General features: G+C 39.0%; 2 protein-coding genes across 4 annotated transcripts in view; both read left to right on the forward strand.

Moving 5' to 3' along the window:
• Positions 1–6,915, forward strand: part of tbc1d23 (TBC1 domain family member 23) — a 38,684-nt gene extending 31,769 nt beyond the window's left edge. For both annotated transcript variants that reach the window (XM_003219205.4, XM_008107822.3), the window contains 3 exons: positions 1,788–1,923; positions 4,036–4,230; positions 5,297–6,915. In XM_003219205.4, the coding sequence (XP_003219253.1) occupies positions 1,788–1,923; positions 4,036–4,230; positions 5,297–5,378 (413 nt within the window). In that variant the 3' untranslated portion in view covers positions 5,379–6,915. The remainder of the gene's footprint in view (positions 1–1,787; positions 1,924–4,035; positions 4,231–5,296) is intronic.
• Positions 6,916–9,925: 3,010 nt separating this feature from the next.
• On the forward strand, positions 9,926–26,992 carry nit2 (nitrilase family member 2). 2 transcript variants are annotated; one of them, XM_003219183.4, is made up of 10 exons: positions 9,926–10,073; positions 13,016–13,134; positions 14,647–14,767; positions 15,059–15,147; positions 17,863–17,956; positions 19,354–19,428; positions 21,020–21,098; positions 22,592–22,690; positions 25,522–25,577; positions 25,950–26,992. In XM_003219183.4, exons 1-10 carry the CDS (start codon positions 9,980–9,982, stop codon positions 26,039–26,041), a joined length of 918 nt encoding a protein of 305 aa, XP_003219231.2. In that variant the 5' UTR covers positions 9,926–9,979; the 3' UTR covers positions 26,042–26,992. The 2 variants fall into 2 exon arrangements, with proteins under 2 accessions (XP_003219231.2, XP_062830876.1); XM_062974806.1 differs by lacking the exons at positions 25,522–25,577; positions 25,950–26,992 and adding an exon at positions 21,312–21,436.
• The last annotated feature ends 165 nt before the right edge of the window (positions 26,993–27,157 follow it).

Here is a 27,157-nt window from a genome sequence, read left to right on the forward strand (position 1 = left end):
AGGAGGAACCAGCCCTACACCTTTCTGCAATAACATTTACCCGGTGCATCAGTTTTCTCTTCCTTTTCCTGTTTGCCAAGTGTTTTAACTTCTGCTTGCTATCTACCTTTCTTTGCCTGAGCACTATAGACACTCCCAGCATGCAGGAAGAGGAAAAGGAACCAGGATCCACAGGATAAACAAAGTGGTGGTTAGAGACCACAGTGGATAGCCTCCCATCCCCTAGAACTGTCCCATTGACCTCCCCCCAATATATTTGCAGTTTTTCCACTTTCACTGAGGCTATACCTGTAATCCCTGCAAAAGTTGAGGAACAACTGTACTATTAAAATACTGAGGCCTAGTTCCCAAGTATAGATATATCTATCACAATATGTTTCAAATGTTTATAAACCTAACACCATACTTTCAGACTTTCAACTCAGGAGAATTTGGTGAGGAGCCTCTATATAATTACAGTATATCCCAGCTGCAAATTCTGGAGTATGTTCTAGGTCATTTGCTCATTACTTATAGAGAATTGAGTACGTGTAGATTTCACTTTGCCTCATATGAATGAAGACTAGAGCCTAGGATACTCTCCTGCACCTTTCCTGATATTCTGGTATTGGACCACTTAATAAACTTGAAAAAATAGCAAGGTATCATAGAGCATTTTGAAAGCACTGCTTTATAATCCAGCAGGACCAATGCTGAATTAAATTTTTTTACCTGCTTTTATCATCTTTCTTTTTTTGCTGGGAGATGGTGGTATTTCTCTTATGTGTGGAGAGGACAACATTAGCCTTTAGAAACAACAGATGACAAAAGAAGAGCTGGTTAGCAGATGAACATTAGCTCTCTCATAATATTTTAAAAGGTCTTGCTTTTGTGAATGAAGGGAGGAAGTAATTGTCAATTGGTTTAGTGCATTTATGAGCTGAGCCTCTAGAACCTTTTGTTTGCAAAACTGGACATGTGATCTGAAATCACTAAGGAATGACAGCTGAACAGCCTCCCATATGATATTTATAGTTGCTTTGAGGATTGAACTGCACTGTTGTGGAGCTCTGTTGCATTGATTGGATTGCAACATATTATATTGGATAATTAGGACACATAAATAGAATGGAAAAATTGGATAAGGAAATTGCTCACATGGGAAACTGAGTAAGTCAGATGCATAGCTGCTGATAACCGTGGTGACAATACACAAGAAACGAAAATGCTGTATACTTTGTACCCTGTTGTTGAAATAATATAGATATTTTAACTTATAAAAAGCTAGACCCTGTAAATTTCTTCCAAATTGTGCATCCTTGTTTGCTTCATATCAAAATTGATATACCAGTAATTAAAAATCCGTTGCTGCAACGTCAATAGATAGCCAGGTTAAATTATTAAAATAATTTTGATTCAAAACTTACATCTCTAATTTGGAATAAATTCATTTAAATGTAACAGGATTACATCTGAGTGAATTGTTGATTGACTGAAAAGATGGCTTCAATTTGACAAACACATATATGTTGTGTTGGTGTCTGTTTCTGTGATATTAATAAATGTTAACGTAATCAAAAGTGCAGTTTTTTAAAGCAATAATACTTCCAATCTTCATGAAAAAACTTCTGAAGTGAGTGACAAAGATATACATGCAAAAATTATTTTATTTTACAGTTTTAAAACTCATTGAGATATTGTATTGTCCATTTCAGAAATTTCAAATTAAGAATGTGAACATTATTTTTGAGACCATGTTGGCATCTTCAGAGTTTCCATTTAATTTTACTCTTTTCTTTTCTAACCAGATGAAATTGATATCTCTTCAATGTCGGATGATGATCGGAAAGAGATTGTCAACATTCAGACTTGGATAAATAAACCAGACATCAAGTATCATTTCCCTTGTAATGAAGTGAGAGAAAACGGAAATATGTTTTCAAGGTATTGGTGCACTGAGATTATAATCATTGATCAAGTTGATAACCATACAAGTACATAAATGTATTCAATAGACTTAATTACTTTTTCACCAAATAGCTGTTGCTCTTTAGATGCTAGAAAATACGTAACCAACAGTTGCTGTTCCTCTCAAGAAGCAAATCTGTATGATACCCACTTGTCAGTGTGTTTAGCACATAGACTCTGAGCCATAGATTTCCAATCTCAGTGGAACTGATTTCAGAATAAACAGGGTTGGCATCAAGTCCAGTTCTCACTTTTATTGTTGGCAAAATGCTAAAATTTAAGCTTTCTACTAGCATGATAGGCTACTGTTTTGTTGTATTTTGAGTTGTTTTTTGTTTTATTTTTATTTTTTGCCTGAATTGATGCTTTGTAGATTTTCACAGCAAGCTTTACAGTGGTTGCGTTCTTTCTTGGAGGACCGTACCCAGAAGGTGGTCCTGGGGGACTTTTGTTCAAACTCCTGTCTGTTGACCTGAGGGGGTTCCTCAGGGTTCCATTTTGTCCCCCATGCTGTTCAACATACACTGTACATGAAACCGCTGAGAGAGGCCATCTAGAGTTTTGGAGTTCAGTGCCAGCTATATGCAGATGACACCCAACTCTATTACTCCTTTCCACCTAAAGCCAAGGAAGCTGTCCTGACCTCAAGCCAGTACCTGTAATCAGTAATGGACTGGATGAGGACAAACAAATTGAAACTTAATCTAGACAAGACAGAGGTACTCCTTGCCAATCGTAAGGCAGATCCAGGAATAGGGATCCAGCCTGTGCTGAATGAGGTCACACTCCCACTAAAGACACAGGTCTGCAGTTTGGGGATCCTCCTGGACTCAGTGCTAAACCTGGAGTCCCAGGTATCGGCAGTGGCCAGGAGGGCCTTTGCACAATTCAAACTGGTATGCCAACTGCGCCCATTTCTTGAGAAACCAGATCTGGCTACGGTGGTACACGCCTTTGTTACATCCTGTCTGGATTACTGTAATGCACTCTATGTGGGGCTGCCTCTGAAAAGTGCTTGGAAACTTCAGCTGGTCCAAAGAGCTGCAGCCAGGTTGCTAACAGGCTGCAGAGTGGACAACAACTCCACAGGTTGCCAGTCTGTTACCAGGCACAATTCTAAATGCTAGTAATGACCTTTAAAGTTCTAGACAGTTCAGGTCCAGGCTGTTTGGCCAACCACATTCCCTTGTATGAACCTACCCGAGCCCTGAAATCTTCAGGAGAGGCCCTTCTCTCAGTCCCACCTCCATCTCAAGCTCGGTTGGTGGGGATGAGAGAGCGGGCCTTCTTTCTCGATGGCTGCCCCTCAACTCTGGAACTGTGTGCCCAGGGAAGCCAGAATACCCCCCTCCCTGCTGTCCTTCCGGCAGCAGACTAAAATCCTTTTATTCAGGCAGCCTTTTAAAGATGAAGGTGTTTAAGACCATCAAGGGCTGCTGTGATTTTATATGCTTTTATGGTTTTAACCTCGATTTTTTAAATACTAATGTTGTTTAATCCCGTTTTAATATTTGTATATTTGCATATTTTAAGTTATATTGAAATGTTTTTCGTTATGAGCAGTTTTGAGTCTCTGTATGGAGAGAGAAAAAGCATGATATAAATAAACATAATAAATAAATAAATAAAATGAAGTAATTTCACGGCAGAATACATGGTAGTGGGACTATAGATGAAGAGACACCTTGTGTTTCATACTAGGAAAGGAAACAATAGCACCTAGAATGTAAATAAGTGTGTGTGTTTGTGTCCACCTACCTTCAAGTCAACTGTCAATATATGGCAACCCCTGAATTGTATAACTTTTTTAAGGCAAGGAGTACTCAGAGGTGGCTTTACTACCAGCATTAATAAAATAAAACAATACAAACATTACCAGTTCCTTCCTCTGAAGTATATCATACAGTTCCTGGTATCTGCCTATATTCTGTCAGAAATGTGACAATGTTTGAGTTCTGAAAGGAGTATAATACTGTACATGTGATTACAACGGTTTTTAGACTTGTACTGTAGTTTATTCCCCCTCTGCTGCAAAAAACACAGTTCTTCTCTCACTAACATTTGTTGTTGTTGTTTACTTTTTTCAAGTCATCTTCTAGTAACTGCAACACATATGTACTGTTTGAGGGAAATTCTCTCTCGAAAGGGATTCGCTTACATACAGTCTCGACAGGCTTTGAGCTCCGTCATTAAAATCACATCCAAGAAAAAACACCCTGAATTGATAACGTTTAAGTATGGAAATACCACCACATCTGGCATAGAGATTTTGGCAGTTGAGAGGTAAGATTGTTATTTGATTTTAATTCAGCAACACATAATCCTTCATTTGAAATGCAGTTTCTTCTAGGATGGTATGTGCTTTTGGGGAAGTTTAATTACGAGCCATACTTAGCATACCATGTTACATTTTGTTCTTTGGAAGGCCAATTTGTTTTTTCTCAGAAACTACATTACAGGTCTCTCAGCTGTAATAGATTTTTTAGTAATAATTTAAATAAACTAAATGGCCATAATCATTAAGAGACATAATGATGGTCAGCAGTTCAAATCCATGAGATGGGGTGAGCTCCCGTCTGTCAGTCCCAGCTTCCCATAAGGGCACATAAGAAAAGCCTCCCACAGGATGATAACACATCTGGGCGTCCCCTGGGCAATGTCTTTGTAGACGGCCGATTCATTCACACCAGGAGCGACTTGCAGTGTGTTCTCAATCACTTCTGACACGATAAAAAACAAATAAGTTAAGAAACATGAGTACATTATTTGGCTGTGTGGTAGAAATATGTGCTAACCTACCTAAATACATCACTTGCCCAGAATTCTCCACAGAGCAAGTCACATTTTTCCATTTCAGCACAATCAACCAAAAAGAGACTTGCAACATCTGAACAACTTATTTTAGGTGGGAGAGGCATCTGATGAAAAGATGCCCACAAAAGCCTGTGGGATTTTTTGTTTTGTTTTTAGTCTCTACATTACAGCTTTCAAGCGTGTAAAAATGTGTGTAGATAGGTATAAAAGGTTATGAAAAGGAAAAAAAAACATACATCTAAAACATAAAATGAGGAATCATCTTCTAATAATAGGACCTTACTATGTGTAACTGAATTTTCTGATAAAATATATGTAGACATTTTTTTAAAATGTATATAACACTCCTGTACCCACATAAAGTGAAATAAAGGTTTATTGAATTCAATTGACATACTTCTGACTAGGCATATCTAGGATTGCATTGATAGCTTTTATAAAATAATGTTTTTAATGTTTTTGTAGTTCCATTCATTGATAGACAGTATAATTGATTCATTCTGTTAGTTAATAGTCTTCCTTCTCCATTTTCAAGGTACTTGATTCCAAATGCAGGTGATGCTACCAAAGCCATAAAACAACAGATTATGAAAGTTCTGGATGCCCTGGAAAGCTAATAAGAAAAGACTTTCTCAGTGGTGTCTTCAAAGAAATGGACAACCAAGAAACTCTCTATGGACTTAAAATGACTCTGTTCCCACTGAATACTCACTTGGGACGACATTTCAGTTTACTGAGGGGAGTGCCTGGATAGCAGGGTTAAAATAGGGGTAAATTATACATTTTGAATGAATTTTTAAGTATTTTTCTTTAACATTCTTGGATTTTGGAAAAGTTGTTTATTATTAAAGTCAGTTATTTTTAATTAGTTTCATAAGAGCTGACCTGCTCTTAAGAAGAGGACTTGACACAGAAGTCAAAAATGTCTGAAGAATTGTGTTGAAGCCACGCAGCACTTCTAAATATTTGGAAAATATTGTTCTTGTGTTAAACATTGAGGACTAGAAAAATGTTTTTTTTTAAAGCCATCAGCACTGAGTATTTGGCTTGATCTGATGGGTGTAATATCAAGGAATAACACAAGAAAAATTATAGAAACTAGAGGGGGGGGGGTTCTGTTTACTCAAAGTTGGGAACCAACACAAAAAGAATGCTGTAATTCACCAATCTAGAATTCACCAATCTAGAAGACACATTGTTCTGCTGAAATGGTTTTTAAAGTCTTATCTCCACTATCAAGTTATTAAAAATGGGTTTATATTATAAAACTTGAAATACCAAACTGAATACAGTCTTTTAAAAAGTTTACACTCACAGGTTGGTGCTCCGAGTTATTAAAAATGTTTTTCCTGGGCCAGTGGAGCATTTCAGTAGAAGCTGAAATCACAATGCATGCTTCATATGATAAAATATGAGATTTGGCCATAATGATGACACAACAGCAATCTCTAAGATATCTTTGTGTTGCTATACTAAACAAAAGTGAAGCAAAATAATTTTGTGTGGATTGCATCTGTTTTCTTTGAGATCTGCCTATTGAAGTTTCTTTGAAAATAATGTTTTTGCTGGTTGGTAAGATTCTGCTGCAAATCTGTAGCATTCATATATACTACAAATGTTTAAGACTGACTTTGAATGCACTTAGGATCCTGGAGCAAGCAGGTGTATGTTGTCATGAAAGCCTGCATGACTTGGGAATAATGGTTCGATATAACTGTTTGTGCTGACAAGAATGACATCTGCAAGTCCACAGTGTATTCTTACTGTATTATAAGAAAATAAATCAACCTGACCTTTATAGCAATTGGCATTCCTCGGTTATGCTTTTAATAGGAATCAAGTTGCGGCACTTTAACCCTGAAACTAACTCCCATTTTTTAAAAAAAATATCTCAAGTCATCAAAAAAAAAAAAAGAATTAAGGTGAATTGCATGTACTGCATCTCTGCCAATGCTCTTGTATTTATAGTCCTGCCCCAGAAGAGTTGTATTACTTTTTCTTTCTCTCCTTCCCCTTTAAAACCAAAATAAAATTTCTTGAAAGGCCTCCATTGTGCCTACTTCAGCAAGGATATTTTTTTTCATAAGGTTTATGTAAAGACGTTTGTGTAACTGTTTATAAACTGCCATTGTAAATAAATCAGTACTATTTGAACAGTTTGTTTGGATTTATTGGTGCTTCATTGAGCAGTGTTATTTCTGAACACTGGACATTTTACATTTACTGAATTTTGTTGTTTTTATAGCTATCAACATGGGCAAACATAAGGAAATATACCTGGATTTTTGGCATGAAAGGATGAAGTTGGCGTAAGGCAACCTGCCGATCTTTCTAGGACACATTTTTGTATAGGACTACAAATAAAATTAGATGAAACGTTCAGTCTGACATATGCAAAACAGGTTAGAAATACATACTACTTTTATGCTTCAAATATGTGAGGGACACACTCAGTGTTCATAGAAAACACGTGGTGAATCTTTACTTAATGTCTTTCCTGTGTTTACCTACATTTAATTGGTTTACTAGTGGAAAAAATACATTTTTGTCCTCATGTCATACAAACACACACTCATATACTAGTGTATATACCAGGCATGGGCAAACTGCTGTCCTCCAAATGTTTTGGACTTCAACTCCCACAATTCCTAACACCCTACCGGCTGTTAGAAATTGTGAGAGCTGAAGTCCAAAACACCCGGAGGGCTAAATTTTACCCATGCCTGATATATGCTCAGCATTGCCCAGGTGTGTTGGGATCGCTGCCCCCCTGCTTTCTCCCTTCTCCAGCTTTGAGAAGGCCCACCTCACAATGTCTCCATGGCCACATTCTGGCGACTTTCTTTGGGCAGGTGCTCTTGGTGGCTCTTTCTCTCCTTCCTCCATTTGCTTCATACACCTTTTCCCTCTCTCTTTTCTTTCCTTGCTTTCCCTCATATTTATTTATTTACGCGATTTCTATCCCGCCTTTCCCCACTTAATGGCCCAAGAAGGCTAACAGCATTAATAAAATAAAACAATACAAACATTAAAAACAATACATAATAAAATCAAATATTTTACAATGCTGAAGAATGTTAAAACCTGTATCATAAGATAAAAACATAAAATCCTAAAATTAAGGGTGCCTAGAAGCCACCTAGGTGCCAACATCTAATTACAATAAATAAGCCAAAAGCTTTCTTGAAAATAATGTTTTAAGACTTTTTCTGAAGGCTAGTAAAGTATGGGCAGATCTGCTCTTCCCTGGGAGGGCATTCCCCTGGGCGCAACCCCAGAAAAGGAACCTTCCCTCAAAAGCTTGAGGTGAAGATTGGAAGAGGCTATTGTTGACACCAGAATCTCCTCGCTGGTTCTAAGATCTCCTAGGGATGTAACGGGAGACACGGTGTCTCAGGTATCCTGGACCGAGGCAGTGTAGGGCTTTAAAGGTCAAAACAGAACCTTGAATTGGGCCCAGAAACTAATGGGCAGCCAGTGGAGTTGTTTCAGTGGCGGAGTAGAATCATAGAGTTGGAAGAGAGTGCATGGGCCATCCAGTCCAACATCCTGCCAAGAAACAGGAAAACCACAAAGCACCCCCAATAGATGGCCATCCAGCCTCTGCCTAAAAGCCTCCAAAGAAGGAGCCTCCACCACACGCCAAGGCAGAGAGTTCCACTGCTGAACAGCTCTCACAGTGAGGAAGTTCTTCCTAATGTTCAGGTGGAATCTCCTTTCCTGTAGTTTAAATCCATTGTTCCGCGTACTAGTCTCCAGGGCAGCAGAAAACAAGCTTGCTCCCTCCTCCCTATGACTTCCCCTCACATATTTATACATGGCCATCATGTCACCTCTCAGCCTTCTCTTCTGCAGGCTAAACATGTCCAACTCTTTAAGCCGCTCTTCATAGGGCTTCTCCAGACCCTTAATCATTCTAGTCTCCCTCCTCTGGACACATTCCAGCTTGTCAACATCTCCCTTCAATTGCAGTGCCCAGAATTGGACACAGTATTCCAGGTGTGGTCTGACCAAGGCAGAATAGAGGGGGAGCACGACTTCCCTGGATCTAGACACTAGACTCCTATTGATGCAGCCCAAAATCCCATTGGCTTTTTTTGCCGCCATATTGCATTGTAGGCTCATGTTTAACTTGTTGTCTGCAATGCCAGGAATACAACTTAATGGTGTAACATTAGAAAACGTTGACCATTTCCGCAACCTTGGCAGCCACCTCTCCACAAAAGTCAACATTGACACTGAAATACAACACCGCCTGAGCTCTGCAAGCGCAGCATTTTTCTGAATGAAGCAGAGAGTGTTTGATGATCGGGACATCTGTAGAGATACCATGGTGCTTGTTTATAAAGCCATCATCCTCCCAACGCTGCTCTACGCCAGCGAAACGTGGGCGGTCTACAGACGTCACACTCAACTCCTAGAGCGTTTCCATCAGCGTTGCCTCAGAAAAATCCTGCAAGTCTCTTAGGAAGACAGGCGGACAAATGTCAGCGTGCTTGAGGAAGCAAAGACCACCAGCATTGAAGCGATGCTCCTACGCCATCAACTCCGCTGGACTGGCCACGTTGTCCAAATGCCCAATCACCATCTCCCAAAGCAGTTGCTCTACTCCAAACTCAAGAATGGGAAACGTAATGTTGGTGGGCAGGAAAAGAGATTTAAAGATGGGCTTAAAGCCAACCTTAAAAACGGTGGCATAGACACTGAGAACTGGGAAGCCCTGGCGCTTGAGCGCTCTAATTGGAGGTCAGCTATGACCAGCAGTGCTGCGGAGTTCGAAGAGGCACGAATGGAGGGCTCAAGGGAGAAACGTGCCAAGAGGAAGGCCCGTCAAGCCAACCCTGACCGGGACCGCCTTCCACCTGGAAACCGATATCCTCACTGCGGGAGAACATGCAGATCAAGAATAGGTCTCTTCAGCCACCTAAGAACTCACCCCCAAGACAACAGAGATGGAAGACAATCGTCCTCGAACTACGAGGGATCGCCTAAGTAAGTAAGTAAGTGTCCAGGAGGACTCCAAGATCTTTTTCACACGTCCTGCTGTCGAGCCAGGCATCCTCCCCCATTCTGTATCTTTGCATTCCATTTTTTTTTGCCTAAGTGGAGTATCTGGGCAGGAGACACGCATTTACTACCAAAGGGGGGGGGGGGGGACTGTGAATACTAGGTGACTAGAAAAACTACATTTCCCAGCAGCCCTTTGCGTCTATTACGCATGCGTTTCTTTTCCTCTCCAAGTCTTTTCCCCCCCAGGGTCGAGCAGCAAGACTCAGTAGTTCTCATGCAGCTGGCGAGAGGAGCCATGGCCAGTGAGTGCATTTGATTTGATGCCTTTCTTTTTGTAAAGGAACGCTTTGGAGGAGAAGCTAAACAGGGATCTCTTCCTGTTGGCACAGCCATAGCGTTTCCCCATTGTTTTGGATCCGGGATGCTGCCTAAGCAGTGGGGCACGTTGCGGTCTCTGTTTCCGAGGTTTTCTTGGCAGAGAAGGTTCCGCAAGTGGTGTTAAACCGCATTGATTCTACAGTGTAGGTGCACCTTGATTGGGTGCCTTATAGGAAGCGTTACTAATTGGGTTGCTGTGAGTTTTCGAGGCTCACAGAAGCATTCTCTCCTGACGTTTCGCCCAAATCTACTGGTATGTCAGGTATCCTCAGAGGTTGTGAGGTCTGTTGGAAACTAGACAAATGGGGTTTATATATCTATGGAATAATGTCTAGGGTGGGAGAAAGGACTCTTGTCTGTTGGAGGCAAGTGTGAATGTTGCAATTGGCCACCTTGATTAGCACTGAAATAGCCTTGCAGCTTCAAAGCCTGGCTGCTTTCTGCCTGGGGGAATCCCTTGTTGGGAGGTGTTAACTGATTGTTTCCTGTCTGAAATAATAATAATGTAATAATAATAATTTTATTTTTGTACCCCGCCACCATCTCCCCAGAGGGACTCGGGGCGGCTTACAGATATAAAACCAGCATACAGTATGCAGCATACAGTAATATCAAATACAAAAACACACAAATAAATTTAAAAGGCATTAAAAATCACAATCATTAGAAAACACATGAAAAACACAGCAATAAAAACATAAAATGAGCTGGAATTCCCCTGTCTTCTGAGTGTTCTTTATTTGCCAGTATTTTTAATACGGGTAGCCAGATTTTGTTCATTTTCATGGTTTCATTGCAAAATTCCCACTTGCTTCCAACAGACAAGGGCTCTTTCTCCCATCCTGGACATTATTCCATAGATATATAAACCCCGGAGCCTCCGGTGGCTCAGTGTGTTAAAGCGCTGAGCTGCTGAACTTGCGGACCAAAAGGTCCCAGGTTCAAATCCGGGGAGCGGAGTGAGCGCCCGCTGTTAGCTCCAGCTTCTGCCAACCTAGCATGTTTTCGAACATGCAGATGTGAGTAGACCAATAGGTACCACTCCGGCAGGAAGGTAACGGCGTTTTATGCAGTGATGCTGGCCACATAATCATGGAGGTGTCTACGGACAACGCCGGCTCTTTGGCTTAATAAATAATAATAATAAAACTTTATTTATACCCCGCCACCATCTCCCCAACGGGGACTCGGGGCGGCTTACATGGGGCCATGCCCAGGACAATACAATATAACCATATCATAATACAATTAAATAATACAATAAATAAAATAAACAGTACAACATAAGATCAAAACAGCAGTATAACAAGGGCGGGCCACATGAACACTAAATTAAAACTCTGGGTGAGAAAGGGATTAGAATAAAAACCTCGGGGGACAGGGACGTCAGATAGGGACATCAGAACAGTCTAGAGGATAAATGTTGGGGGGAGTAGTAAAGGAACATTTACTACTTAGAAATAGAGATGAGCACCAACCCCTAGAGTTGGTCACGACTGGACTTAACGTCAGGGGAAACCTTTACCCTTATATAAACTAGTTTCCAACAAACCTCACAACCTCTGAGGATACATATAAAACCAAATCATAGAATCTAAACAAGAAACATATAACTATGTATTAAAATCAATAAGACCATTAAATGTAAGATATAATCAGCATTTAGACATGAAAACATAGAATGAAAAACACCTAATACAGTGGTTCTCAACCTTCCTAATGCCATGACTCCTTAATACACTCTCTCATGTTGTGGTGACCCCTAATCATAAAATTATTTTCGTTGCTACTTCATAACCGTCATTTTGCTACTGTTATGAATTGTAATTTAGATATCTGATATGCAGGATGTATTCATTCACAGTACCAAATTTGGCAGAAATACCCGATACACCCAAATTTGAATACTGGTGGGGTTGGAGAGGATTGATTTTGCCATTTGGGAGTTGTAGTTGCTGGGATTTATAGGTCACCCACAATCAGAGAGTATTCTGAACTCCACCAACGATGGAATTGAACCAAACTTGGCACACAGAACTCCCATGACCAACGGAAAATACTGGAAGGGTTTGGTGAGCATTGACCTTGGGTTTGTGAGTTGTAGTTCACCTACATACGACGAGCACTGTGGACTCAAACAATGATGGATCTGGACCAAACTTGGCATAAATACTCAATATGCCCAAATTTGAACACTGGTGGAGTTTGGGGAAAATAGACCTTGACATTTGGGAATTGTAGTTGCTGGGATTTATAGTTCACCTACAATTAAAGAGCCCCTTGAACCCATCAATGATAGAATTGGGCCAAGCTTCCCACACAGAACCCCCGTGACCAACAGAAAATGCTGGAGGGATTTGGGAGAAATTGACAGTGGTTTAGGGGAGATGTAGTTCATCTACCTCCAGAGAGCACTGAACCCAAACAACTATGGATCTGGACCTAATTTGGCACAAATACCTGATCTATCCAAATTTGAATACTGGTGGGGTTGGGGGAAAATTATTTTGTCACTTGTCAGAGGGGACCCCTCTGACACTCCCTCGCAACCTTCAGTTTGAGAAACACTGACCTAATATAAACATTAAAATCACATGATCCAAAATCGTAGACCAGAGCCATTCCAATTGTCAGTTGCACATATTCCCTATTTATTTCTCGCAATGCATTACTTTACTGGCCAAAAGCTTGATCTTCTTTTCAGCAGGTCTCTACATTCAAATGACACTTATTTAAATGAGAGTTATCTGAGCAGCATTTGGAGCAATGCAAATACAGTACTGAGAGAAAAAGAGAGATTTAAAGATTTCAATCATTTTGGGGTGCTCTCTTTCACTACCTGATATTTTGAATGTTTTTGATTTAGATTTCCGTCTCGCCCTCATCCAGCTTCAAGTGTCTGCTGTGAAAACAGAGAACGTGAGCCGGGCCTGTGGGTTTGTAAGGACTGCGGCACAACAAGGAGCAAAGCTTGTGGTCCTGCCAGTGAGTTTTGGTGACATTTTCTCTACCTGTTCCTTTACAAAGCTATTAAATGTTTGTGCTGCTTTTCTAGCCGTAACTTCACTGTTTCACGCTTTTGCCCTGGCATGACTAGGGGTGCATCTACACTGCACAATTGATGCCACTTGACACTACTTTAACTGCCATGGCTTAATGCTATGGAATCATGGCAATAGTCATGGCGGAGCCCCAGTGACGCAATGGGTTAAACCGTTGCGCCTGCAGGATTGCTGACTGAAAGATCGGCAGTTCAAATCCGGTGAGCGGGGTGAGCTCCCACCTGTCAGTTCAAGCTTCCCATGCGGGGATATGAGAGAAGCCTCCCACAGGATGGTAAAACATGCAGGCGTCCCCTGGGCAATGTCCTTGCAGACGGCCAATTTTCTCACACCAGAAGCAACTTGCAGTTTCTCAAGTCGCTCCTGACATGAACAAAACTGGCAATAGTAATTTGATGAGTCACCAGCACTCTTTTAAAACACTATAATTTGTTGCTTTATACTCACAACTGCACATTGTCTTTCCCCCAGTTATGCTCTGTTATTTTTGCTGCAAAAATCTTCTGCTTTGAGTTGGTCATTAACCTTTTGCTACTTTCTATGTGACTCAATAGTCCAAAGTTCTTTAAAAAAAACAGCTGTAAGTAGGGGAAGTGCCTTTCATCCTGAAAACAGGACTTCTGATGTTAGATATGGCTTTAATTTTTATAATGCAGCATTCAGACGATGAAGGTAACCTTCGTCCTTCCTTTTCTGAATCACCTAAATTAGATATACGTACACAATTCCTACATTTATTATCTTTGTGTCCATTGTTTTAATTCAGAATTGGGCAACTGGTGGGTCCAAGGTCCGATTTTTGACTCTTGGAACTTTCTCATGGATTACCAAAAGCACCAAAACATGAAAGAAAAGTTGAAACCAGAACTCAATTCAGAATTGTATCTCAGATTTTGAAAAAATTGTTATTTGGTCGAGTCTTGGATCCAGTACAAGCTCCTTGCCCTTAGTGGGCTACTGCTTAAGCAACCAGCACAACCAAACCCTATCCAGATGAAGTCAGAGCTAAAGTATTGAGTTTAATAGTTACATAAGGATCAAAATAAAAGTTTTTCAGCAAGCTCTAGAGCAGGCATAGGCAAACTTCAGTCCTCCAGGTATTTTGGACTTCAACTCCCACAGTTCCTAACAGCCTACCTGCTGTTAGGAATGGTGGGAGTTGAAGTCCAAAACACCCGGAGGGCCCAAATTTGCCCATGCCTGCTCTAGACACTTTATGCTGGCAGAATGGCACTAATAACAAAGGCTATTTTTTCTTTTTTTTTCTTTGCAGATCTCTAGCTGTTATATTGTGGTTCATTCAACAACTTTTGTTAAAGCTATAGAATAAATATTAAACAGTTTTATGCCTGCCATCTTCTCTTATGTTTCTTAAAAGTTTTTGAATCCTTTGGACATGCTACCTGGACAATTCTTGTTTTGTTTCCAACTCCAGGAATGTTTCAATTCCCCCTATGGCACAAAATATTTTTCAGAATATGCAGAGAAAATTCCTGGAGAATCCACACAAAAGCTCTCAGAAGTTGCAAAGGAATGTGGCATCTTTCTCATTGGAGGTAAGCTCACATGTATCCTGGTTTCTTACATTGTCCCTTAGTAAAGGTAAAAGCTTTCCCCTGACATTAAGTCTAGTCGTGTCCAACTCTAGGGGTTTGGGCTCATCTTCATTTCTAAGCCGAAGAGCCGGTTTTGTCCATAGACACCTCCAAGGTCATGTGGCTAGCATGACTGCATGGAACGTTGTTACCTTCCCGCCAGAGTGGTACCTATTGGTCTACTCACATTTGCATGTTTTCGAACTGCCAGGGCTAAATAATAACAAGTTTTCCCCCCATCTTTAATGAAAGGTTCAATTCCGGAAGAGGAGAATGGGAAACTGTATAACACTTGCACAGTTTTTGGACCAGATGGCACTATGCTGGCCAAACACAGAAAGGTAAACTCGTTTTTATGGATTTCCTTTTCATTCATGGAGACAATATAATGTAGTGATTTGAGCTTTAGACTATGACTGAAGACCAGGGTTCAAATCTCCACTCAGCCATAGAAACCTACTTGATGGCCTTCATCAAATCACACACTTTCTGCCTTTGAAGTAGGCAAAGGCAAGCCCCCTCTGAACAAATTCTGCCAAGAAAACCCTGTAATAGCTTCATCTTAGGATCACGTTAAACATATTGAAGAAACGTGGCAACAGTTGCCATTCATGGCTGGATTACTTGCTTCATTATAAAGAACTTATTTTTTGATTTATATATATACATATAAGTCACTTTTCCTCTAGTTAGCTTTTGGTGGTCTGTTTGGCTTTCCCCATTTAAATGTCCTCCTCACAACCACCTTACGAGCCTGTTCAACAGAGCGGCAGCTTGGCACGGTGTCAGCTAGTAATTGTTGTGCCTCAGTGAAGATTTAAACCAGCCCAGTACACTATTTAATATAATTATTTATATTTCATTTAACACCCATCATGGCCATATATTTAGTAACTTTTTTGGCATTGTATAATTATTTACTTGTTACGTTGGCATCCTGCACTTTGTTCCTAGGGAGAGCAGAGGTTAGCTACACAACTAAAAGTAATAATCTTCAATGCAATAAGTAACTATGGGACAGTGCAATTTATGATTAGAATGGCTCCTGGAATATGCCTTTGGACTGCATGGTTTTTAAGTAATTGGTTTTAAGATAATGATGTTTTAATTATTTATTTCAATGTATATATGTTGTTTTTTACCCTATGTATGTATATGTAGCATCAAATTGTGCCTTTTTTGTTAGTCGCCCTGAGTCCCCTTCGGGATGAGAAGGATAGGATATAAATGCAGTAAATAAACAAATAATTTAATATTAACTTGCCAAATCCCTGTGTACCCTAGCAAAATTTTGCTCATGTCCACTTCTACATTCAGATCTGTATTTGAGACATCTAGGTCCATACATTGACGATTATTCCTCACTTCCTATGCTATAATCTGTGAGCTAGAGTGCAACACAGTGTGCTCCACATTGATCCTGTATTGAATAACCCTTCTACAAAACATAAAATATACAAAAAAAAAAAAAGCAAGGCAACTCGAGGTCATTGATAATAGCTAAGCATAACCTGCTTGCCCTGTTACTTCCTGAGATGTACTGGGCAGATGATCACTCTTGATGTAATATGTCAAGATATATATGAGGGTTATCCACAAAGTAGGTTACGTTTTGGAATTAAAAATGAACAAAGTGTAGGAGAAAACATTTACCATATGCAGTTGAAAGCTACACCCAAATACTCTCAACCAGTCACCCCTTCCCACAGCTGCGTAGTGTCGCCAAAATGCTGCATTGCCAGCCATGCCCCTATTGTTGGAAACAAGTGGTTGAGGGTGCAAGCGGCAGAATTTAGTGGGGAAGGATTTGCAAAGCTCATTCATCACTATGGTAAGTGCCTAGATTTAAATGGCGACTACGTGAGATGTGGTATTTGGGTGTGGCTTTCAACTGCATATGGTAAATGTTTTCTCCTATACTTTGTTCATTTTTAATTCCAAAACGTAACATACTTTGTGGATAACCCTCATATATATCTTGACATATTACATCAAGAGTGATCATCTGCCCAGTACATCTCAGGAAGTAACAGGGCAAGCAGGTTTCTCCTATACTTTGTTCATTTTTAATTCCAAAATGTAACCTACTTTGTGGATAGCCCTCGTACAAACACATGCTTCCCTTTGCTTCTCCCTTAGATCTGAATCAGTAGCTGTGGATGATGATTACTGGTAAAGTAACTGGAATCTGGAAGGCAACTGTTATGAATTGGATCATGATATTATATTCTGGTTTGCTTAAAAATATGAATCATGTCTACTGGTTCAGACATAACTAGAACTAAAATTAATGGTGGCTTCCTAGCTTGTTTTGTCACAAGCGCATAAGGAGAACCAGGAAAGTTGCCTAACACTGCTTTATTAAATCAAAATTTGACAATCTGAACCCATACATAAATGATATATAATATTCACTTATGCATAGTAAATACACGTTTCACTTAGAAGTTTAGCATTGCATAATGTAGGGGAAATATTTTGTTATTGAACTATCTCATTTTTTTTGGTAAATGGAGCCATATAGGGCCTTTTTATTAGTTCTGGGGATAAATCTTTTTTTTTTTAGCTGTTGCTTTTTAGTGAGTTGTGACAAGGAGTTTAACATCATCCAGCTGTTTTATAGCTACATTGAATCCAATCATTATACAAACAGCATAATTTTAAGAATGTGTGCTTGTTTTGTAATCCTTTTAGTTCCTTATTTCCTTTTCCATCAAGTTTCTTTCAAACTTAAGCCAGGATGCAGGACTTATCTTTTTTGCTGCTCTTGCTATATCTGGGGCCCTGAGAACCTTTCCAGCAGTGGAAGGAGTGTATAGACAGAAATAATGAACACCATCTATGTATAAATATTCTCATGTCTGATTACTTAATCCATGACAATAGCTTCATTTTTTAAAAAAGAATGGCTATTATTATGTGATGATCGTCTAGTAAACCTATCAATGTGAGAAGAGAATATTAAGTTGATACGATCTGAAGAGAAACCAGAGTATGTTAATATAATTTCTGCTGAACCATTTTCAATTGGTGCCTTTTAAAAAATTTGAAAATAGATTCACCTGTTTGACATCGATGTTCCTGGGAAAATCCGTTTTCAGGAATCGGAAACGCTATGTCCTGGTGACAAGTTCTCTATGTTTGAAACTCGTAAGTAAAGAGTATTAATTTTAGAATTTTAGTGAGAACCAGTTAACATTGGGATGTATTCAGTTAACAATCTAGCAGAACTTTGATCAGGAATAATTTTTAAGTATTGTTTCTCCTTGTTTAGGCTGACATCTCCTCTCGTTCTGATAATTGCATCTGCTTTTCAAAATGTAAAAAAGACTGTGTTGAATCAGACTGAACAGCCTGGCTTATCCGTCATTTTGTGGTTCTATTGGCCAGCATTATGGGAAACCTTCAAGGAGAACATTGAGAGTCCCTGCCACTTTCAGCTCTTTTCTCAGAAACCATTACACATATACTTTGACATTTGGGGAACTATACAGCTGTTGTGGCTAGTTGCCATATTCTTCACAAAACTGTCAATTTTCTTAAAGATAATAATAATAATGATAATAACTTAATTTTTTTACCCTGCCTCCATTTCCGCAAAGGGACTAGGGGCGGGTTACATGTGACACAAAGTGCCTAAACTTACAATACAAGAGTAAAACCAATAGCATATAAAACAACAGTTTGAACTCACTTGGCACTGTATCTTGTGGCAACTAATTTCACAATCAATGTGCTAAGTGAAGTACTACGTCCCTTGTCTTCACTTTCAGTAGATGGTCCTGGGTACTATACTTGTGAGACAGCAAGAAAGGATTTGCTCTGTTTTTTTTGTAACATACATAATAATATACACATCCTAATTTATTCACTGTTAATCTGACTAAAATCACTCAAAACTTGAAATATTTCTTAATCAAAGAGTTAGTTCAACCTTTCGGATAATTTTTGGGGGTGGGAGGGCTTTTGTCTATGTTTTCTAGCCTTGTGGTATTCATGTTGAAATGCAGTGACCAGAACTGTATATAATATCTTCTCAAACCTCCTCCCAGTTTTTGTCTTGTTTTAACCACTCTAAGTTATTATGGTGTCACCAACTCATTAATTTTTTTTATTTAAGACAGCTGACTCATTGTTTACCCTTAACACCAAATTACTTACAAAAAATTAAATAGCACCAGTTTCATATCTATATTTTGATTATTCTATGGCTTATATGCTTCCAATCAGATTTGATGCTGAATCAGTCAGATGAGTTACTCAAATGTGTATTGCTATAGCTTGTGTTCAAAGAGGAAGATGTGCTGCTAGCCTGTTGAGAGTGGGTAACTTTTTTCACAGTATATGTTTAATGGGAATTTTATTGATTTTATTTTTAGTACACCTGTATTCATTTGTAATGAGTCCATGCATTTTATTATTCTGGATTGCACTGTAATTTAGAGAGGATGCCTGTAAATCAGGAAGTCACTCCTTTAGCATTTCTAAAAGAGGTCTTTAGTAGTAAGAATTTCCTGTAATAAATATCTCATATGTTCTTGTTGCAGCATACTGTAAAATAGGACTTGGGATCTGCTATGACATCCGTTTTGCTGAGCTTGCCCAAATCTATACACAGAAAGGTGAGCTGATTAGGTTGATGTTTGGAGTGGAGGGTATGCACATGGGCTTCCTCATAATGGAAAATCTTTTATCTTCCTAAAGTATTTATATTTGTTCAGCGCTTGGGTACATTATTCTTCCTTGCTCTGAACTTGCCACCATAAAGCTGCAGCAAGGAAAAGACACACATTCAGGGTGCAAGTAGGCCTGGTCAAAATGACTGGTAAGATTTCTTTTTCCAGACTGGCAAAACAGCTCTTCCCTGCCTAATCAAAAAAAAATCTTAACTTTATTAAGCAAATCCTTTTAGGGCACCTGTTTTTTTTTTCCATACATACCCATTTAAGAGTTATTTTCAAAGATCATGCATGGAAAGGAGAGCTCCTTCTCTTGAGTACATATTTATCTCATAAAGACTGACATATCCCTTCTGGCTTTAATTTGATTGAGATCCTTGAGAAGTCTTCTCAAGCAATTGCTCTCTGCATTGCCAGGAGGGTTCAGTTTAGGTCAGTGATTCTCAACCTGAGGGTCCCCAGATGTTTTGGCCTTCAACTCCCAGAAATCCTAACAGCTGGTAAACTGGCTGGGATTTCTGGGAGTTGAGAACCACTGGTTTTGGTGGACATGTCTGAGCAACAGAGCTCTTCTGCATGATCCTGTATTTTGCCACAGATATACTGATTATAGCTATGGATGGTCCCTCTAAATGTGGGGTCTTCCTAATTTGCTATTTTCTTATGTTTATTGCCATGACAATTTTTACCGATATGGACTAACACTGAAATCATAATCTCTAGTTTTCCTTCCCTTGCCTCTCTGGCAATCCAGTCTCTTTCCTTCAGCCTTGTTATCATGCTGCTTCTCCAGACTATGAAGTTTCCTGAGTCTCTTCTTTCCTCCAAGGCTCATTCTCCTACCTTTCCTTTAGGCTCCTCCTTTTTTTGCATTGTCCATTTTGCCTTGGCGCTTGAATAACAAGAGGTATAAATGAGGGAGCCCTTAAATCCAAATTCAAACTCCTCTCCCATCTCCTTTCAGTTGTATCAATGTTACACAACAACGACCTTCTCAAGCATATTAGCTAAAATAAGAGAGCTGTTTGCTTTTGGACTTAGAATTCTAACATGGTTTAGCACACTTCCTTTAGGCTTCTGGGTTCCTTGTCAGTTTGTTTCTCCAGATCTCAGAAATTCTTCTGTCTGTATTATATTTCTGTGTGAGGTTTTAATCCCAGCCAATTTAACACCTTTTTTTTCCCTTGCAAAGTAGAGCAGCTGATTGCTTGGCTTCCAAACAAAGGAATATTCTGTGCTATCACACTAGCTCAACCATCTGGCATGGGAGATTTCACCACCACAAGTGTTATATAGTATTGTTGATTCCTATTTGTAAAAGAGATCTAGCTTAGCTTTGAAACTGGTTCTTATAAAACTGTGCATACAATATATCAAATATTGAAACAGGAGGTGAGAGTTTATCTGGGAAGTTTAGCTGAAGGAATAAAAGCATTCCACCAATTATTATGAAAATATATCTGCTGCTAATGTTTTCTGTGACTTCTGATAGTATGAACCCTGCTCTATCATTGCACCTTCCCTTCTGAACCAGGTTGCCAGCTTCTAGTATATCCGGGGGCTTTTAACTTGACAACTGGGCCAGCCCACTGGGAACTGCTCCAAAGAGGACGGTAGGAACTAAGAAACCTATCCTTTCCTATAACCCTACATCCAAAAACTTGTCTATATCACTTTGGGTGCTGTTGCTTTTGTATAGCAGTTTAGAAATTTTGTTTTGTAATTAAAAAGAAACATTCATAGCTATATTAGGTAATTGTAATCTAGTAGCATCAGTACAATAGAGGGAGAAAATGTGGAGGCAGTGACAGATTTTATATTTCTAGGTGCGAAGATGACTGCAGATGCAGACTGCAGCCAGGATATCAGAAGATGTTTACTTCTTGGGAGAAGAGCAATGGCCAACCTTTATAAAATAGTGAAGAGCAGAAACATCACACTGGCAACAAAGGTCTGCATAGTTAAAGCAATGGTATTCCCCATAGTGACCTATGGATGCGAGAGCTGGACCATAAGGAAGGCTGAGCGAAGGAAGACAGACACTTTTGAACTTTGGTGTTGGAGGAAATTCTTGAGTGTGCCTTGGACCGCAAGAAGATCCAACCAGTCCATCCTCCAGAAAATAATGCCCGGCTGCTCACTGTAGGGAAGGATATTAGAGGCAAAGATGAAGTATTTTGGCCACGTCATGAGAAGATAGGAAAATTTGGAAAAGATCATGATGCTGGGGAAAATGGAAGGAAAAAGGAAGAGAGGCAAACCAAGGGAAAGATAGATGGACGGTATCCTTGAAGGGACTGGCTTGACCTTGAAGGAACTGGGGGCAGCGAAAGCCAACAGGAAGGTCTGGCGTAGACTGGTCCATGAGGCCACGAAGAGTCGGAAACGACTGAATGAATAAACAACAACAGCAGCAGTGGATAGGTTAGGCCTGTGAGCCAGAATAATCAGGTCATAATTTTTCCATTGAGTTCCTAATCATTGTCATAATTATTGAGTTGATTGTTTTTCCTTCATAAAACCTGCATCAGCTCAATTTGTGCATAATGAATCCACATTTAAACTTCACAATTCTGTCTGCAGCTTGTGTTACCAATCCATTATCTATATTTACCCAAGGATATAACTACGGCTGTGGTTGCTGTGTGTGCAAACGTTAAGGTGGAAAGTGCACATTAAAGTAGGACATGAAATAGGATGGGAAATGTTTGGCCATTCAGATGTTGTCGATGGCAGTTCCCTTTTTCCATCACCACTGTCTATGCAGGCTAATGCTGATGGGAGGTGCCATGCAGAAACATTTGGACTAGTGTTGCTTTTAAAGATCATGATTAACTTTTCAGAATCTGATTAAAGGTGTATATTCTTTTCCCAGACAAATGCACTTCAGTACAATTTTCAAAGTAACAGGAAGAAAATCAAAGTGAGGGAATCAGTTTTTAGGCCTGGTTTATGGGCTACATGAAGCATGAGTTACAAAACTCCTTGTTTAGAGAACCAGTTGTTCCCATCTCATTTTCTCCTCCTTTCTTAACCTAACCTATATTTGCTTCTTATCCATTGTATAGTGGACTTTGTGTTGCAATATTTGTTCCTTTTTGTTTAGAGCCGTCGACAACCAAGTCTATGTGGCAACTGCATCTCCTGCTAGGGATGAAAAGGCATCCTATGTAGCCTGGGGACACAGCACGGTGGTAAATCCTTGGTGAGTAGGAAAACAGACTCATGCTATAACATAGGAGAACTAGATAGAACTCAAATATTCAAGTAATTGATCAAAATCTGAAATACTTTATCCCTGAAAATGAGGGTGAGACAGGTCCCTTCCCCTCCAGCCTAGCTTTAAAGTTCCAAATATTTGGGCTGTTGCTACTCACTTTGCCCTATTGCGCCTAAAGATCACTTCCTGGATCATATATTTGGGCATCAAGGTATCTCTATATGGACTAGATGTCTTGTTCAGTGGATGTGCTGTGGCAAGTGTGACCCAATCAAAACAACAGGAACTGCCAGTTATAAAAAAGAACAGATTATTCATTAATATACAATTAGATCACATATTAACTCCTGAACTATGTAATTATTCACAGCTCCACAAAATCCTATTTAGTTCTTTCACTGGCTGAATGTGCTGTGTCTGTTACAGCTTTTCCCCATTTCTGTGCCATATTTGCTCCATCTCTCTGTCATTTTTTCCTGTATACCTTCAGTCAGAGACAAGCCTCACCTTTTTATCCTTTATTTCCAATAGGCTCTCATTTTCAGAATAGTAGCAACCAGGCTTTGCCATCTTTTCCCTTCAAAGAGGGATTGGTGCTTAATGTGGATGTTTATTTTTGGTTGGCTGGAGGAGTAATTTATGTACTAACAGGTCATATCTCATGCACCATTGATGAGGCAGGAGTCCAAATTTCTTTCTGGTTATGCCCATAGATTCCTCGCTTTGGTTTCCTGTCTTGCCAGCTGGACATGATTTCTCTTCACTCCTGCCCATTCAGTTAGTTGAAAGTAGAATTAAATGGAGGAACTTCAGTAAATAAGGACAACAGATGATGAGACTGACAATGGCAATGTGGTTTTCTGAAAAGAAGGGAAGCCAAAAGGTTAACAAAAAGATCTTGTCTGGCATGTATCCACAGAACAGAAATATTTGCCAGAAATATTCCAAAGTTGCTAAGCAGCCACCAAGGACGTCCTTCTGTCTGGATGATGCATGGATGATATTAAAGATCACACTTCCTTTTGAAGATCGTGTTATATGGCTTTTTAATTAAAAAGTTGGCAACAAATTTAAATATCATGTTATATTTCTCTTTCAGTCACTAGATATTTGGAAAGAACTATGCCAATTAATACATATGCACAGAAGCTTTCATTTCATGTTTTTTCAGCAGATATTTTGCCAATTGTGCCAAAAAATTTGTTGGCTTCAGGGGCAATAGAACTAGTACATCATGGAGAGAATCAATTTGCATTATGAACTTTTAATAATGTTTTTCACACAGTGGGTGATAGCATGGCTCTAAAACGCCTAGAGCATCTTGGATGGAGGGCGATTAATAAGTAATTAAATGATGATGATGATGATGATGATGATGATAAAAGAAAAAAGATGTGTGAGAATTTTTAAAAAGAATTCAGAAAAGCAGATCCAAAATACTGTGATGAAATCCAAACCTGAATTACTTGAAAACATTGCTTTAGAATCCTTACATATGTGCTTTTTAAGGGTTCAATTCAGAGACCAAAACCTTACTACAATTTAGTGACATCCAATCACACATATAGTTAAAGAGTTTTATTCCGGAGTACAGTGCATTGCAATTGAGCCGTCATTTGTGCTAAAATGCTATTTGCAAAACAGATATATCTGATTCTTGAAATCCCTTCAGGCAACAATTGTCCTTCTTCCAGATTACTGATTTTGTTCATGTTGTACTTTAGCTGAAAAGCTAAGGTCAGCGATGTGCTTTGTAAATTTATAATTGATACACTTGTATTGCATTTTTGCTTAAAACGATTGGCTGTAAAGCTGGCCAAGCTGAGGTGACAGATACTTGGAACCTAGTCATCCAGCAGGGATTTAGGATGGACAGAAGAAAGTACTTCTTCATATTCGACAAAATTAAGATTTGGAACTTGCCTGCACAGCATGTAGCACTGGCTACCAATTTGTAGGGCTTTAAAGGAAGATTAAGGCCAATTCATGGGCAGCAAGTGATTGCCTGTTATGATGGCTGTATATTCCTCCAGTAACAATATGCATCTAGTTGCTGGATAAATTGGTTGCTGGATAAAACAAATTGCCTTGCACATGAGCTTTCCCTAGGAATCTAGTCACTGAATGAGCAGAATGCTGGACTATAATAGGCTTGATAGTGTAACTCTTATAACTGCAAACTAGAACAGTGGCATGAACTTAAATGTCTTATTGGTATGACATTAAAATATCTTTAGATATTCAAGGCTGTTTCCATGTTGAGGATTGGATGTTGGATGTTAGTGTATTAACATCACTGAGAGGAGTGATGGGGTTATCTTAGATGGGCGTAAAAAGATACTGGACATTTTACATTATGTAGGAAGAACTTGTGATTTTAACCATATTTTTGGTATGATTGTTTGCTGACCTCAGCTTTATAGGAAAGGGCAGGGTATAAAAGAAATGAACACAAGCATGTAACTGTTTTCTACAGGGGACTCTCCTTCCTTTTAATATGAATGTACTTGTAAAAATAAGGAAACCTGCCCAAGTCTTGGAAACCAGATAAGCCCTACTGACCACCTTTTCAGTATTCAGATTGCCTGTCATATCTGAACTCAAGACAAATATGTCTGTTAACATAATGTTCTACTGGAGGAAGAGTGCGCACACGATTATTTGTTTCAATTTCCTCTTTGAGAGAAATAAAAGTGGAGAAATTGGCAGAGGTTTCTTGTTCTGCTACATCAGTTTTATGGATGTTCTTCTATTCACAGGACAGTAGATCAAGATCTAACCAAATATATGTACACATGTAATATTTTCTTTTTCAGGGGGGAGGTGATAGCTAAAGCAGGCACTGAAGAAACTCTTGTGTATGCAGATATAGGTAAGTCAACAAAAACATACTTTGTATTTCCATCATCTGATTATCATTATTGGACATAGATTCCTTGCTAATATTGGTGTAATCATTCTTTGTCAAGACTTTAAATTCCATTCCTATTAACTAAGAATAAACAGACAATCTCACAAGGTCAGGACAGCAATATATACAAGGCAGGCTTAACAGAATTACATGGGTTGCCAAACATGTTACCATTTTTCTTTTATAATTGGATCTGCTAGATTAAGGCTTATTTCTCCTCTGTATTACCATGTATAATTACCTCACTTAAATTTAATAATATCTATATGCTTATGTAGCAATGAAATAGGGGAAAGGATTAATCCTGATTGTTTATGTTTCTCTTTTTCTCAGACCTCAAGAAGCTTGTGGAGATTCGTCAGCAGATTCCTATTCATTCCCAAAAACGTTCTGACCTTTACGCTGTAGAAGCAAAAACTGCATAATGCTTTATAGTCATTCTAATCACTGTACTTTATGTAACCATCTCTATTTGAATCAAGTAAAATAATGTATGTTTCACATAAAAAACCTAAACAAAGTTTTATAGACAATTGGATTAAATCCATAAAATATCTAGAGGGATCAAGTTGAATCCAAGAGGATTCAACCTGTGTTCTTTGTATAGGTACTTACATACTTCATCCATTTCATAGTTCATAAGCCACCATCAGTGCCTTGCCCATAAAGCATATAGTTTAAAAATATGAAATACCGGTAGTAAACTATTCTGGCCAATACATTTCGAAAAGGCAGGAGCCCTTTCTGTTTCTGTTGGTTGTATGCAAGACTCATCTTGACACACTTCTCCCTCATCCATCTTGCAAGTCCCAGTATTCCTTGGTTTCTTGTAAAGTAGTCTAATATATATTTTTTCATTTCTCAGTTTGTAGTTTCTCAGTTTGTAGTCTTTAGTCATTTTGGGCTTTAACCTGTGGAAATCCTAGCCAATATGGGCAGTGGTCAAGAATTCTAAGAAGATAAAGTCCCAAGCATCTGAAGAGCCAAAGTTGGAAAACCATTATTCTAAAGTAGTTGTTCTTGAACTTGCATCCTTAATTTGTTTTGTACCTCCTAGCCAACAGTTTTAGTTGGGGCTTCTAGATGTTGAAATCCAAAACATCTGGAGGACCAGTGGTTTAAAGGTCAATAAGCTAAAAGTCACCACTGTACCATCATCTTATACACTAGCCCTACAAGATTTACATTGAAAAATCTGACGAAAGAAAAACCACCACCCCAGGAAAAGTATCAAGAGATGACTACTGCTTATCAAGGAATTCTTTATCTTGCTCTTGTCTCCAACTAATTAACCAGTATGATGCACACATTAAAAAGAAGTAAAAAAATAACAGTGGAATAAAATTTATTAATAATAAAAACAGTTGTGCTATTCAGTCTCTGATACCCTCATTTGCCACATGGTCTAGTTCCAGGTTGCCCACCATACATACACGCATACTATCACTTCAAGCCAGAGTATTAATTAGCCTTTATTTTAGCTTTACTTTTAATAAGGCTATCCAGTCCTTCACATTCACTCCATCTGAATTAAAAATAAA

Source organism: Anolis carolinensis, chromosome 3 (assembly GCF_035594765.1).
Source record: "Anolis carolinensis isolate JA03-04 chromosome 3, rAnoCar3.1.pri, whole genome shotgun sequence".
NCBI classification, from domain to species: domain Eukaryota; kingdom Metazoa; phylum Chordata; class Lepidosauria; order Squamata; family Dactyloidae; genus Anolis; species Anolis carolinensis.